The sequence below is a fragment of the Bombus huntii genome, chromosome 9 (genome assembly GCF_024542735.1).
Source record: "Bombus huntii isolate Logan2020A chromosome 9, iyBomHunt1.1, whole genome shotgun sequence".
NCBI lineage: Eukaryota > Metazoa > Arthropoda > Insecta > Hymenoptera > Apidae > Bombus > Bombus huntii.
Genome location: NC_066246.1, coordinates 15050436 through 15065958, shown reverse-complemented (window position 1 = coordinate 15065958; position 15523 = coordinate 15050436). Strand labels below are relative to the sequence as shown.

General features: G+C 39.3%; 1 protein-coding gene across 28 annotated transcripts in view; it reads right to left on the bottom strand.

Moving 5' to 3' along the window:
- Positions 1–12324, bottom strand: part of LOC126869808 (tropomyosin Per a 7.0102) — a 40300-nt gene extending 27976 nt beyond the window's left edge. For 7 of the 28 annotated variants that reach the window (XM_050626845.1, XM_050626838.1, XM_050626839.1 and 4 more), the window contains exons 1-3: positions 12173–12324; positions 8735–8897; positions 8270–8395 (exon numbers count right to left, since the gene is read on the bottom strand). In XM_050626845.1, the coding sequence (XP_050482802.1) occupies positions 8270–8395; positions 8735–8848 (240 nt within the window). In that variant the 5' untranslated portion in view covers positions 8849–8897; positions 12173–12324. Of the gene's footprint in view, positions 1–3408; positions 3799–6662; positions 7928–8269; positions 8396–8734; positions 8898–9194; positions 9331–10714; positions 10830–11804; positions 11916–12172 lie in introns of those variants that run through there. The other 21 variants (XM_050626833.1, XM_050626826.1, XM_050626832.1 and 18 more) reach the window with 14 other exon arrangements.
- Between the last annotated feature and the right edge of the window lie 3199 nt (positions 12325–15523).

Here is a 15523-nt window from a genome sequence, read left to right as displayed (position 1 = left end):
TAGGAAAATGATACTGTAATGATATGGTACAGTAAATAATTTCAATAAGGAATATTTGTTTATATCATAGAATATGGATTATAGCGTATGTGTAATATTACTTAATCCTGTAATATTTTGATGATATTTTTTTGTTAAATTATTAAAAAGTGCTTCTGAAATAAAAACATAATTTTCATTGCGTATAATATGTAATTTATGTATTTAAATAGACATAGTAGGTACGCGATGAGAATGCTGGTATTAAATACATACTTTTCTAGTTTAAAAACCTGATTTGAAGTGTAGAATCATACCAGCCCTACGATATACCAACACCACGACATACCAACCTATATACGATAGGAACGCTACAAGAGAATTTCATCCAAAGCAACGGTATCCGATTACTCCACAAAGTCCTCTTTTCTCTCGAAAAGCTTTCAGCGTTTCCTAATCCTTCGAATTATTTCAGAAACGTAGAACGACTACTATCCATCCTGAAAACGTTCCTCCGCGAAGCAAGTCAAAATGTATCGATCGATCAATTACCAATATGCTAAACCAATAAAAACGGAACGTAACACGAACGAAGCGCTATGACGATGTTTATTTGTTTATTAATAAGTCTGCCCCCAGGATGAGGACAATCGAGGCATGATTATATAAACTCAATAAAAGAGACGCCACGTGCTGGCGTACGGCTCGTACGTAATATCACTTTCACGGTACAAGCTAAATCCGTTGCTGCCCGGTAAATCAATGAACCGAACTTAGGAGTATATCCTTTGGATAAATGTTCGTAACATGTGGGACACACGTTGTTAGTTATTTAGTTCTATTAGACGAGAAAAAGAAGAAGAAAAAAGAAGTGCATACACGGCAGTGCACTTCATTGCTCAATGACAAAAGCTTGTTAGTGAAGCTTCACCGAGCTCCTATTCGTTGGCCTTTTAGGACGACGATACGTCAGCGGCAGAAAGCGAGCAACGTCACCGGAGGTACATTGACATTTTTCGGAGACTATACAAGGTTAATCTCTAATCGACAAAAGAATCGCCCTAATTAACCTTTACATGAATCCTTATAGCTGGATTATGGATATTTATAAATTTATGACAAATTTAAAGATGCTAAAATATATACGTACATACACAATATACAAAAATATTGGAAATATTCAAAGTTCACAAAAATATGAATTTGTATAAATATCTGTAGTTTGATTATAAACGTTCCTTCTTCACCAGGATAGATTTTGGCAATTATTTAATAGGATGGATTAAAAGATGCAGAGGTTCTACCAACAGATACTGAATGGAGTTAAAGATAATTAATATGATATGTATAATGAATGTAAATATAGAAAAGATAGGTTTTCGAAAGGACGCCCTATAGATCTATAGTAAATGTTATATACATATTATACATATATGTAGATATCAAGTATATTTTCTACTCAAATAGTTGAATTATTAATAAGTTTTTTTTTCCAAGTCTCTTCTCTTTCTATGAAGAATTTTTCAGGAATTAAGTTACATATTTTTCAAGACATTCTCCATACTCTAGGATGAAAGATAGTTCTACAAAATCATATATAATACTGTGACTTGATTACTTCATTCATAATCGATAATTTTGCAGAGGTTAGTCATGGTAGAACTGTATACAGGATATTAGTCTGTGACAGGCTTCCTCAACAGAGGGTCGAAAGGTCTCCGCAGGAAAATAAAATCATCGACTCCCAACGCTGATGATTTTAAATATCGCTACTGTAAATAACACCGAGCAGGTAGATATGGTCAGTAATGTTTTCTTGGTAAAAAAAAAGCAATGTTTTTTCTCTCACCGGTGCTCAACTTTGGAACTTCAACGAGTTACGCATTCAATATATCGTATTCTTGCGTTGGAATCTGTTGGACCATTGAACTATCTATTAAAAGTGTCATGGTAATCGAATACATGTAAAACAAGCAGACTTATAATTTTACATTTAAATTAAAAACGTGTATTTAACATTTCGAATGTTCGAATTACTTGTAATACCTTTTTGAAACGTACTGGAACATCTTCAGGCCAGATGTAAATTCACCTATGCGTTCAGCTATGTATTTTACCAGACCGTCAGCGAAAGAAAAGGGTAAAAACAGTGAGACTGTGGTAGAAATCGAAGCTGATGAACTGGCTTACACCTAGAATATTCATTCGTTCTTAATCTGCTTACAATTACAGACACTGCACATATTTACCTGAATATTTTTGATCAATTATATTTAACCCATCAGATATAAATTCCTATCTAATATTCTAAATTCTTAATTTATAAAAAGATGATCAAAAATTATAATCTTCAAAATAATCTACTTCATGTTCATTTTTTTCATAAATGACGCAGAATAATGAAAAAACGTAATTATCCTCGAAAAAATATATCAGATCGTATCATATCGATAATACTACGAAAGCCTTCGCATGCGAGAATTATTGTACGATCGTACACAGAAGTCGACCGGGTATTCCCCTTGATTCCATTCCGCGAATACGAGGGACACATTGGTTTAGCGCAATGCGCACGGTTAATTAGCTCTGGGCGTTATCGTAACGACATTTCCGAATGTACGAAGAATTGTTTGGTTAACGCTCAAGAGTAGCGACAGAGGTAAGTTTTCAAGCCGGTCCTCGTTGTATCAAGAATGTCTCGAGTGCAAGTCGAGTCGGTGTCCCTTCTATATCCCCCTGGCTGCCCTCTCCAGAGGCACAACCCAGCCTGACGACGACGTGCCTGGCTGCCTGACACTCACGATCGATCCTATAGCCGTGCGGACGCCGGCTCCAGCGTTTCGTGTACAAAGGTGAAAATGATTTCCATCGAAAGTCCACCGACTTCGAACATGATTACTATTCTATCTTTTAAGTTAAATATTCAAAACGTGATGTCATTCGATAGAATGTATCCATTTTTCTTCAATATAACAAGTTTCTCTCACGCAAACCGATCGATACTTTTCCAGACGAATACCGAGCGAAGTTGAGCACCATATTTCCGGTAAAGACACGCCGTGAACCGTACAGTTCGTTACGTGTTCTCGATGAAATTAACCGCACAATGAGTCGATCACGAGATGAATCGATTGGCTTTGCGATCGGTGCACTTCGTATGACTGTTAATCAGACATCGAAATTGACAAACCTCACTGAATTCTTCCCTTCTGTGCGTTTAATTCACATCCCTATTCGAGCATCGTGAAACGATTGACGAGATTCACGAGCTACCTCGTACGATAGGTCAGGTTATGCCAGAGAATGGAATAACTCGAATCTGAGGAAACTGGAAAAATATCCTCGACAAAGAACCCTACATAGTATCGAGCCAATTCGTAAGCAGAAAAAACGAACGAAATACGAAGTTGAGGTAATTTTCTCACTCACTTCCTCGCGGCGTATCACTTCCACTTGCAGCCGCTTCTGATACTCTTCACACTCATCCTTGTACTTCTCCATTTCTTCTTTGGTCTGCCTCATCTTCTTCTTGAGCACGTCGAGAAGGGTGCCCTGCACTTGCGTCGACATGCTGCTGGATATTCGCGCGTGTTATCGTCTTCTCACTTGTAAATATCGCGATTACGAGTCTAGTGCGCGGATCGAGGTAATGCTCGAACGATAAATGGAAGAATGGAGGATCTAAGACAGCCGGTGAACACGACGTACGAAGACAAAGTATATCGGGGTACGATAGACAACCGGTACCCGTGCGAGAGAGAGAGTTTCGTAGCCTCCGAGCTGTCGTACACTGACGACCACTGGCTGCTGTTGACTGGAAAGCAAGATGGCCGCCCCCGGTCAGTACGCGCATGCGCGCTACCGTTCTGCGGACGTCAAATAGTCCCTTGCCCTTAACGACGTTTCTCCTACGATATTTTGTGGAAAATTTCCCTTTGATCAAATTGCAATTGACCTCATCGTTTAAATACTTCCTATCTGACCACGCCTATATTTATAAAGAGTCGGCTCATTGATTCAATCGTTATTTTTTTCTTTTCGAGACCGTGTCACAGTATGATGCGCACGCCGAGTATCGCTACGCCAATCGACGTGTCGTCGCGCGCAAAGCCCCGGAAATACCGCGCCCGTCGCGAGCGCGCCCAACCGTTCGAATGGATGGTCGACAACAATTCCTGCGTTGTTTCGCTTCTTCTGCTTTTCATTCGCTGTGAGGGGCATTTCGCATTTATTCTATGCACCAATGATAATTCCAGTACCGACGTAATTTTCCTAAAATTGGTTGTTTTCTATGATCGACGGTTTTACGATGAGTAGGTAGAATGAGATGGATGAGTGACGCGGAAATTTAAATGATAATAGAGATCAGTAATATAACGGTTATGTGACCCCTAGTAATAAATTGTTATTCATTTTGTACGCATTAGAGAGATTTAATAAAGACACAATTATGGACAAATCGAATAACGGATTGTATCATATGGTTTAAGCGCTACCGGAAATAGTAATATATTTTATTATGAAGTTCTAGAGCAAGAGAATTATTGTAATATCATTATATAAGAGTTGCGACCGTTAATTGAACATTTTTAATAAATTATGACGTAATTGTTTTATTCAAGAATATAATTTCGGGAAAAATCAAACTAAATGTTATTTTGCTTGCAACATATTTCTTAATTTGAATTCATGTAGTGTAATTTTAATTAAATATTCAATACATTTTATCTAGTTTGACTGGCTATGCATATTAATTTAATTACTAGTTTGCGTCGCGAAGAATTAATTACAGAATACATCAAACTGCATAGTTAATACTCGTATTATCTCTAATACTCTTCTTTTTATATGTCAGTAGTATTTTTTTACAGAAGAAAGAATAAACAGTTATATATATATTAAAAAGTGACTGCAAAGTATAAATAACACGTTAGAAATATATGATTGTGCATTTATGAAAAACTACCGCAGCTCCATCTCTAATATTCAGTCATTCTACGATAAATTCAAATGGTATGCAAATCCCAGGTTAGCATCGAATTAAGAATAATCAACTGAATTCGAATGTAAGTTCGAGAATCCAGAAACTCGTCCATCAGAATTATGCGAAGAATGTAAGTATAGATGGCAGCACATTGATCTGCCATGAAATCGCAGAGAATGTGACGTGTAAACATCGGCTAAGATAACGGGGTAAAGAAACAGATCTTTGTTTCAAAGGTCGACAATAAAGTATAGAACGTATTTCAAATTCCGGTGCAATATGTTATGAATATTCTGCAACGGTGTTACACATACTCTATATCGTCACCGGCTTATAAAACGCTCATAACGAAGCGGATTTGTGGGAGCGTGTTCCGGGCGCTATGCTTACGCAATGCTCTCTCAGAGTGCCGAATAAAAGAGCTGCTGGATCCGTGTACCAACAGCCACGTATTTTTAGAATGTTGACGAGTGCTATTTATGTTTAACGCGTGTTACCAGTGCAGGGTGGGGTTTGTTTTTGGAAATGTGTTCCAAAAGCATATATGTATACGAAGATATCTTTCATTTGTTAAATTATTTTATCTATTTCGCAAAGATATTAAAAATATTAAAATTTTTTAAAAATCGTCAAGAAACTTCAATTATAATGTCATTTTACAATATATTATTGCATTTGGTCAGGTTAGGTTAGGTTCTTCATGAAACTGAACATAAGCTTCCAAGTTTGGCAATGTTACACTCGTTGTACGAACGCGTCATATTAAATCGAAAGGTGTGGCTTAAACCAAAAACGAATTGGTAAGAACGCCGCATATTATGATGTGCATCGGACGTGATTGTATATAAATAATCGAAAAATTTGAATTACCTGGGCGTACGGTCGCTTGGAGTCGACTAAATAAGAATACCATTTATCATATTGGATGAAAGAATTACGCTTCATCCATTGTCTCCGTTCAGTAACCCTATACAATAAGTATCCTTTGTCGGACGATCGTGCATCGTTAAGTTCTGCAAGAAGTCGCTTGTCGCTAAAAGCGCTACTAATGATTCTCTTAAGTATTATTAAACGCAATAAGTAGTATATCATTTATTTAGTACGCGATAATGCAAACTGATTTCGATTTTCACTTGGCAACGGCTGGAATTCCGATGTATTAATCGGCCTTTCTCTAATCAGTATTCGTGGCGGTTCGGTAATTTTCCAGAATGGTCGGTAGAAAAGAGCGTGTAATTAAAACGTGAGAAAGAGTAACAAGAGTCGTCAACGTTCCTTTGTAAAACCTTCTCAAGCAACCTACGATTTAATGGTCTGTAACGTCACCGTGGGGTCCGTGGTTAACCACTAGATCACCTAACCTAACTGCGCGCGTATTTTTATCCTGCTCTCAACCATATAAGGTATCGAATTTACGAAGATTACCTCGTTCGACGAAAACGTTGGGTAAGTCGACAGAAAGAAATGCAAAAGAGATGAAGAATTATATACACGGGTGGTATGATATGGTCCGAGAGAGAAAGCAAGATCTTCATTGGTCATGATCTCTTTCCGTTATCAAGGGCTGTATGACCCTCGAGGACCCATTGACCGACGTGACGTCAAACTGCGTCAAGGTTATGTCATATGATGACCTTCACGCAGCACGCTCGTTTACCTACGTACCGGGTGCATCAGTGATGTATCATGCGATACTGACCCGTTTAAGCTGGTTCCCCATAATATTCTGCAATTCGTTCCTTATGAGACCGAATTTCATCATCGTGTCGCTGGAGAATATGGACCATCCGAAAGCTAATCCAGGATAATCGGCGCATCTCTTTCTTCTTCTTGCTTCCCTTTCAGCTTGCACCTCGGTCCTTTCGCTAGGACATCTAAGCTTGGCAAGCTCAGCAAGTTCAGGGTCCTCCTCGACGTTGGTCGACTCGTCGTCAGAGTTCCCGTCACCGCGAGCCCTCGCGACCGCGTGCTCAGGCTCCGGTGAAGTTTCTTTGCTCCTCGTCTCGTTGTCGGACTCGTTTTTGCATATCTCGATCCCACGTGGCCTTAATCGAGGCTTATCAGTTGATGGTTGTTCCGTCTCGTGGCTGTCACAGCTCTCGTTCTCGTTTCTATCAAGAACAAACTGTTCGCGTCGTTCATTGAGGACATCCAGGCTACACTGCGCGAGCCTGTGTCGGATGTCCTCTCTGTCATCATCTTCGAGATTGTACGTTATCTTGTTGACGTCTTTTGAGAACACAGTAGTGGCCGTCGGATCTTGGAGCCACCTCGGGCCGACGATCGTGGGTACTGTCACCGCGGTCGAACACTCCGTACCAATGACAGTGCTTTTTTCATCGAGTCTCGATGACGTTGTAGTCGTTGGCGTTTCGTTGTTACCAGTCGGCGTATCTTTAACGATATCAGCAGGGCCACACTGCGCGGGTCCTCTGCTGGAGACATCGATACGTCGACGCGTAGTGTACCGCGGATGATGTTGATGACCGCGACGTCTCGTGGTCGTCGTAAGAGCTGGTTCCATACTATCCAGCTGCTAAACCTTTCACCTAACCCCTTTCTTCCACTATTTATCCTTCTAATGTACTCTACGTACCACTGTTCCTACTACTGCACAAGACACACCGCCATCTTGTCTGTCACTGTTCGTAACACGTTTCTCACCGCGCCACGCATACGTCCTTCTGTCTGTCTCTCTATGTTGCACACACACCACCGTTCCGTACAGGCGAACGCATGCACGAGAGGAGACACGTTGGTCTCTGCTCTCTGCACCGTCCTGGTCTGATTTCTATCTTGCTCTTGCTTTCTCTCTCTCTCTTTCTCCGTCTATTGCTCTATGCTCGATCCAGGTTACCCCTACCATAAACTACGACACGAAACCGAAGTTTGCCGACCACCGCCGAACAAACGAAGCGGCAGCTTCGCGTACTAATGCTCGACTGTGCGCTCCGTTCGCGGAGAACCTATTCTTTTCTTGTGAAACGCCTGCGCACGATCGCCGCGACATCTGATGGCGCTCGAACGTCACTATTCTGTCGGTAACAACGCGGTGATTGATAAAGACTGGCGGGTTTTCATATCCGAAAACCGGTTGAGTTTATTTTTTAAATGTTTCTTATATGATATTTGTTGTTCTTTCTCCAAGTATCAGTGTACTCAATTATCTAACTTTCTCTTTCTAAATGAAGTAATTTAATATACTGTAAATTGTCCGTGAAAGGTTAAAATATTTGAAGTTTGAAACTTAAATTTGATAAGAAATTACGATAGAACTACGACGATGGAATATTACGAATAACTTACGTTCTGCAGCGCCTTGTCTTTCTCCTCAAGTTTAGCATTGACCTGCATAAGAGCCTCTTGAGTTTGATCGAGTTCGTTTTCAATGGTCTGGATCTTCTTCTGCAGGGCGCGCGCCTCTTCCTCGGCCTTTGTTGGACAAAAGAATGTTATAAATCAAACAGTTAACACAATAACAGATAATTACACATTTGTTGTGTATATATATGATTATGGCAGAGAAAACAGGTATAGACACTCCAGATCTATAATCAACGTTCTTGAACAGATGCCAATCCTATAACGCATTTTTATCACATTGTGATTATTTCATCGTTATTTTTATTCCCCATTTTAGCAAAGCAGGTAAATAGACATTTTTGGTATTTCTTTTATTACGTCAGACTACTTTTTATTCTTAGCTTGTCAGCAGTTATTTCAGGTCCTCCAACTGAAACGCATAATACGCTGAAAATTTGAAACATTTACCTTTTCTGCTCGCGCATTTGCATCACGAGCTTGCTGTTCACAGAGCAACGCGCGATCCATCGCGTTGTCCTTCTCCAGCTTCATTCCCTGCATCTTCTTCTTGATCGCGTCCATGGTGGCGGTTTGGTTTGTTCACTCGTTTACCAGAAAAAAGACAACGTATCTAGAACAGCAACGGACGTCTCCATTATCATCTCAACGTTCTCGAATATGCGTTCTCTCCAGCACGTAAACCGTATTCCTTCCCATACGCTTTTATCTTCGATCGGCAAATTGTACTTTTTAATTCTCCCTTGGTCCGTATAACTCGATCGATTCCCAAGGAGAATGATCGAGTTCGCGCGCGTTCATCGTGCCGGAGATTTCAATGACCGTGAGACGAATCAAGATTGCAATTAACCGCAACTTAATTATTTGATTTTTTTCTTTTTTCGTGCAGGTTCTCCTATATATCTCATACCTTTTTGACGACCGTTCTTTTCTATCGCTTTTTTTATTTTTCTCTTCCCTCTCGTTTGTTTCAGAAGCTGAAGCGCAAAGTTATCTCTTAAAAACGCGACGCGACGGTAATTACCATAGAAATCGCCGGATCGGCCGCAAATTCGTGCAAGTTCTCGCTATACGGACAGCATGCATCGAAGTATAATTAGCGAACGACCGGATATCCTATTTATAGAGACAGGTTCTTGCTCAAGAAGGCCCGGGCTCTGTACCGTGTCCGTATATATAAAATCAAACGTCTTCGCTGCTCCGGCCGTCTTTCTTCCTCTCTCGTGACGTCAGACATTCAGGTATGCGATCCTCCAGGACGAACCAAGGCGAAACGAGAGGATTCTTCGCGGGCTCGCTGCTTTCGCATTTTATGCGCTCGTTTCACTACACGAGCGAAACCGATGCATCGCGAGGACGAGAGGGTACCGATACGGCCAGCAGGACAGAGCCACGAACGGGTTAATTTTCTTCGTGGAAACATTCCAGACATTGTTTCTTCCTGGATCATTCTATCTCTATTGTTTTTTCCATCCTGTTTCGCTTTCAAAATCGAGTTCTTTTGCCGAGAGTGAAATTTTAATCTGGCACGTTAACAATGAGTGTCACTGTTCGCTTGTTTCTTCTTTGTTAAGCTTTTAACGCTAAATTTGGCATTGGAATGAGAAGAAAGCACACGGAGATAGATTATAGAAGATCGAATTTAATTTCTAAGGAAGTAGCGAAACTTTAATCAAGAGTTAACAGTGGATGGTTACTTCCCAATTCTTTTTTCTCTTTTAAGCTTCTAAAGTGAAACTTGATATTGAAATGAGAAGAAAGAAGACAGAGTCAGACTATAGAAAGTTCAGTTTAGTTTCTCAAGCTTGCCGCGTTCTTTGAAATATTTTTAACCAAATCGTATTTTTTTATGCTTTGACAACTTCTAAAGTACGAGGAAAGTATTAAGGAATTGTTATTGATACGAGTGATTAGCTGTTGCTGTGTAATACATTATTGCGTAATAATTATTTTCTTAAAATATTAATTTCATTAGAGTCTCTTTTTAGGTAACTTTTTAGGAACCGAGAAAATGATTGAAACGTAAAAGATTTGAGAATCGTAGCAGGGTTAAAGAACTTCTTGGTACTCGTTGAGTCTACGCGTGTATGAATCTCTGCATCCGTATCATTGGTATCTATACGAACGAATGAGCACGATTCCTGGCTCGCCCGTAATCAGAGATGCCGGAGAAGCGAAGAGGGAAGAAAACGAAGTTTCAACCAGTTCAAAGAAGCAGAAATTCTAGACACAATGCTCCGAAGAAACGAACTTCTTCGTGTCATCACTTCTCACCTTTACTCTGTGAAACTTAAATACCTTCGAAATCAAATCGTTGACACCATCATATATTTACCATAATATATCCATAATAAAGTCTTTGCAAAGATGAAATATAAAATTAAAAAAAAAAAAAAAAAAAGAAAAAGAAGATATAATGGGAAAAGATACCTAATCAAAGGTGGGGATTTTTTCTTCCGTTTCTGGTTTTAATGTATAGATTGTGATGAAGTCACATCCCAAGCCTATCGAAAGTCACAGAGCACACAGTCGAAATAGTGATGGATAAAAAATAAGCCCAGCTGCCGGATTGCAATGGAGCTTGTATCAAAGCAGAGGGTTATTTTTACACGCGAGAGGAGAGGGTGGAATCGCTAGTCGCCTGCCGTCGAACCTTTTCGGGTTACGCACAGCCGAGTTTCATTACTACATTCGGATCGGTGTCTGATTACGCTCGAAAGAAAATTATCCTCCCTACCAGGCCCCCTATCGTAACAATTTCTGACACTTGATGCGGAAATTTTTGCATAATCCACCTACGTCATGATGATGATCGTTCTACATCTTTTTTGGAGCAGATAAGAAATTTGTGTGCGAAAAGAATGCGACCTAGATCGTGACATAGAAATTCGACCTTGTTTAATAAATTTCTTGAATTAAAATTCGATACAAGTTCGATAATGAAGTAATAAATTATCAAATCACTGCAAATACTATGAGTATTCCATGCGATATTACGAATAAATTAGTCTACACTTTTTAATGGGACACTGAAACCTTCTACAGGTTGTTCTATCAATTTCTTCGATCGCCTACACCGAACACCAAAAGCAGAGTATAGTAACGTTTGCACTGGTTCTTTCGAGAATTTGTTATCAGCGAGCGTCCGGAACAACATCGTGACCGCGATCTGCTATCTCGCAGTTAGAAATTCTTGTCTACTCTGGCACAGCAAAGAAATCGGTAGTCTGGGACAATGTTGTCACAGCGGTTACGCGTGAATGCCTGAAACTTTTTATGAGTCACACTTTTTCTGGCAAATACCAACTCAGGCTGCATCCACGATTGACAACGGGTTGCGGGCCTGAACGTTACGAAACGTCCGCCAAAATTTGCATAATAACCGATTGCTTTTTAAAATCGCTCGCATGAACTGCGCATGATAGACGTTGCAATTATCAATTCTCTCTCAACTCAATTGAATCTCTATCGGTTAAAAAAGTAAGTAGATCAAATATAAGGCGATCCAAGCTTCATTTACCACTTGGTTCAACTCCTTTTCAAGGCAAAATCGTCGTCGACCTGCAAGATCATCCGCCTCTATTCGAAAACTGATTTCTGCCTCCGACAGCGATCGACCCTCTTCACTTTCCTGCGCACGAAAGAAACACGCACGTTCTACTCACGTCACTTTTTTTCTCGCACAACCAACCCACCCACCCACCCACACACATACACGCACACATACACGGACAGGCACACACATGGACGATGTTAGAGGGAACGAGAGTCACGATCGAGCAGATCCAGGAAGGTCCTGCAAGACACGCGAGGTCGAAAGGCGAAACTCGAGCAGGCCGTTGCATCGGACGTAGGTACGGACTGGAAAAAGTGCACATGCTTACTCACGGGGCAAGTATTCAGGTTCGTTCGTCGTCTGGGATGCGTCTGACTCGCAGGCTAAGTCTCGACTGGTCGCTGAAAGCTTCGGCTACAACCGTTCGTCGTGGCTCCCACCTTTTCTCGCGGGCTTCTCTCCTCGCGATCGTAAAAGACGACGATGACGTCGCGCGCCAGGACGCGCTTCTCTTTCTCTCTCTTTCTCTCGTTTTCTGACGTCTCTTATCCCTACCACACCTCGTATGCGTGTCTATATGTGTGTACACTATACGTGTACAGACTCGCCGTGAGCATTTTCTACGTACGGGCTTGTGAAAACATACACCGCTGCGGAATTTATCTTTAGAATCGGCGACGCTACAACGCCCGATCGCACCGCCGCTTATTTTCACTCGGGTCCTGGAGAGCTCTTGCCCAACGCGGCGATCCGAAATTCAGAGTATTTGGGAAAAGACAGTGGAGTCTTTGATGGAGTTTGAGGCACATTCGAGGCATTGAAAGAAAAGTGGAGCTTCCTTTCTTTCTTTTTGTCGTCGCCTCCTCTCAAGCAAGTAACGTGGCGATAATTACCATGGAGGTGATTGTATTGAAAATTCGTAGAAGGATCAGTATATTTGAGACATTAATTCTAATGCTCGACAAATTGCGTAATTCGTTGTTTGAAATAGATGCGAGAGCAAAATATTCCACTTTTAAAAAAAGGTCGAAAAATTTCATTATAAATTAAATAAAGTCATACAGAACGCAATTATTGATATTTATTTCCTATAAGCAGTAGAAAGTATATACATATTTTTACATTATGAATATGAGATTTATACTCCGATAGTGGAAATGCAGAAAATCTTCAGCGTAAAGAAATAATTATTTATCAATTGATTCTTCGAAAGGATCTTCGATCCTTAAAACTATCTTTAAAAAAAGGAGAAAATATATTGTTACGACTAAAACCGAGAATAAAGAGTATCATTAGAAGACTTTGGACAGGAATTGTATAACTGTACCAAGAAGGAAGCGAAGTAGCACTGTACGCCAGTAAAAGAGATAGATCCATTCGGGATTACGTTCGTAATTCCTTGATCCAGTTTCCATAGTTACCAAGATCAAAGTCATCGGGATTGTTGCAAAGTTGCTATAAAAACTTAGATACTCTTCTTCGATTACCTTAATACCAATTAGAAAAAAAAAACTTACCATTGATGGCCTTAAAAATACGTAGATTATTTATCGCGACAGATAAGATAATCTTCGTGGAAAAGATTTCTTAAAACGGGTATCAATTGTGTGACCATTCGCAAGACGGAAATGTAACGCGTGAAAGATAAAAATACACGATCGTAACAATGTCTCGTGTATCGCGTCTCCAGCAGGAAGATCCTAATATTAGGCGGCGACAATTTTGGCATTGGGGTTATAGGTATCTCGCTCGGTCTCCTTGAGTCAAGTCGTGTCATGGTCAATTCGCAATGACTCGGACAACGCTTTTAGCCTGGCCGTTTGTGTAATTATTTCAAGATTTACCGAATAATTCGAGCAATTTCCAAATGAGTAATTTCGATAGCGATCACATGGAAACTTGCTGAATATTATACTTGATCTTTATGTTAGATATTAACGTGCAGTCTTTATATGGTAATCGTCTGATTTGACGACTTAATTTCAATGGAATGCGTTCGTGATGGGAACGGTGAAAATTTCGCCAGGCAATTTGTCGACGCGCGAAATCTTTTGCGTAAGTTTATCGGTCACCACATCCCATACATTCATGCATCGGTCCGATTCAATACCGTAAAAGGAAAAAGTAGGTAAGGGTCCCTGCGCAGCCTTGACTCATATACCGTCTGTTTAAGTACTGGCTCGTGTGCGTTTATGAGCGTACGTACTTCTGACATACCGATCACCGGCGAAAAGTCAATGAATACGCCGCGTCTGTTTACCTGCGATGTGATCTGAACACGCGATCACATGGATACTATAGAAAATTCAATTAATTATCATCGATCTTTTTCATTTTTCTTAATTAACACATTAAAGTGCAGTGATTCATTGAGATAATCTTTTATCCGCGATCTTTTTCGGTCAACTTACGCTATTATATCATATTTTCCAATATCATAAGATAAGGGAAAATTCCAAGGACTTGTTTGATATTTTCTTTAGTCTGTATATTCTTGAATTTTGCTTTTTCATATTGTACTTGTAAAAGAGAATTTCAAGAATTGTGTTGACTACTTTTCTTACACCCAGATTCTAAAACTGTATGATGCTTAACAAAAGTTAAAGTATTTATAGGATTATCATAAAGTGTTATTTTTTTAAATGTACATATACAATTTTCAACAACGCTATGTTTACATATCTTTTTGATCAACTTACACTATTATATTATATTTTCCAATATCATAAGATAAGAGAAAATTCCAAGGACTTGCTTGATATTTTCTTTAGTCTGTATCTTCTTGAATTTTGCTTTTTCATATTGTACTTATAAAAGAGATTTTAAAGGATTCTGTTGACTACTTTTTTTACACCCAGATTCGTAACAAAAGTTAAGGTATTTATAAAATTATCATAAAGTCTTATTCTTTTAAATGTATATATACAATTTTCAACAACGCTATGTTTACATAACTTTTTCAGTCAACTTACACTATTATATTATATTTTCCAATATCATAAGATAAGAGAAAATTCCAAGGATTTGCTTGATATTTTCTTTAATCTGTATCTTTTTGAATTTTGCTTTTTCATATTGTATTTATAAAAGAGATTTTCAAGGATTCTGTTGACTACTTTTTTTACACCCAGATTCTAAAACTGTATGAAGCTTAACAAAAGTTAAGGTATTTACAGGATTATCATAAAGTGTTATTCTTTTTAATTGTACATATACAATTTTCAATAACGCTGTTTACATAACTTTTATCACCTGATTCTTAATGTGGTAATAAAAGAAAAATTTTCTTGTCAATCGCGCATGGAAACTTGATGACATAATGATCAAAGTGCGTTAAAAAGTAAGTAAAAATCCAAGCGATGGTAGTTCTTTTAATAATCTTCTGTAATTGAAAAATTAAATGAAATCATGTTGCACGATGTTACTTTCAATTTCATCGAGCTTCATAAGGCAGCAGGGTTTATCGAATCAGTTATTATCGCGGTATGCCAACAATTAACAGAGAAGGCAACCTTGGATCAACAATTAGGATGCTTATTATAAAGCAGTCCGTCATTATTTCAACGTATGCGTACGTGTCCTTAGTTAGTACTTACCTTATGCAGGATATATTGCACCGGCGAGGTCGAGGCACCTTCTGTCCTAATTCTACTTCATCGACATAAGCCTTTATAAGTAAGTTG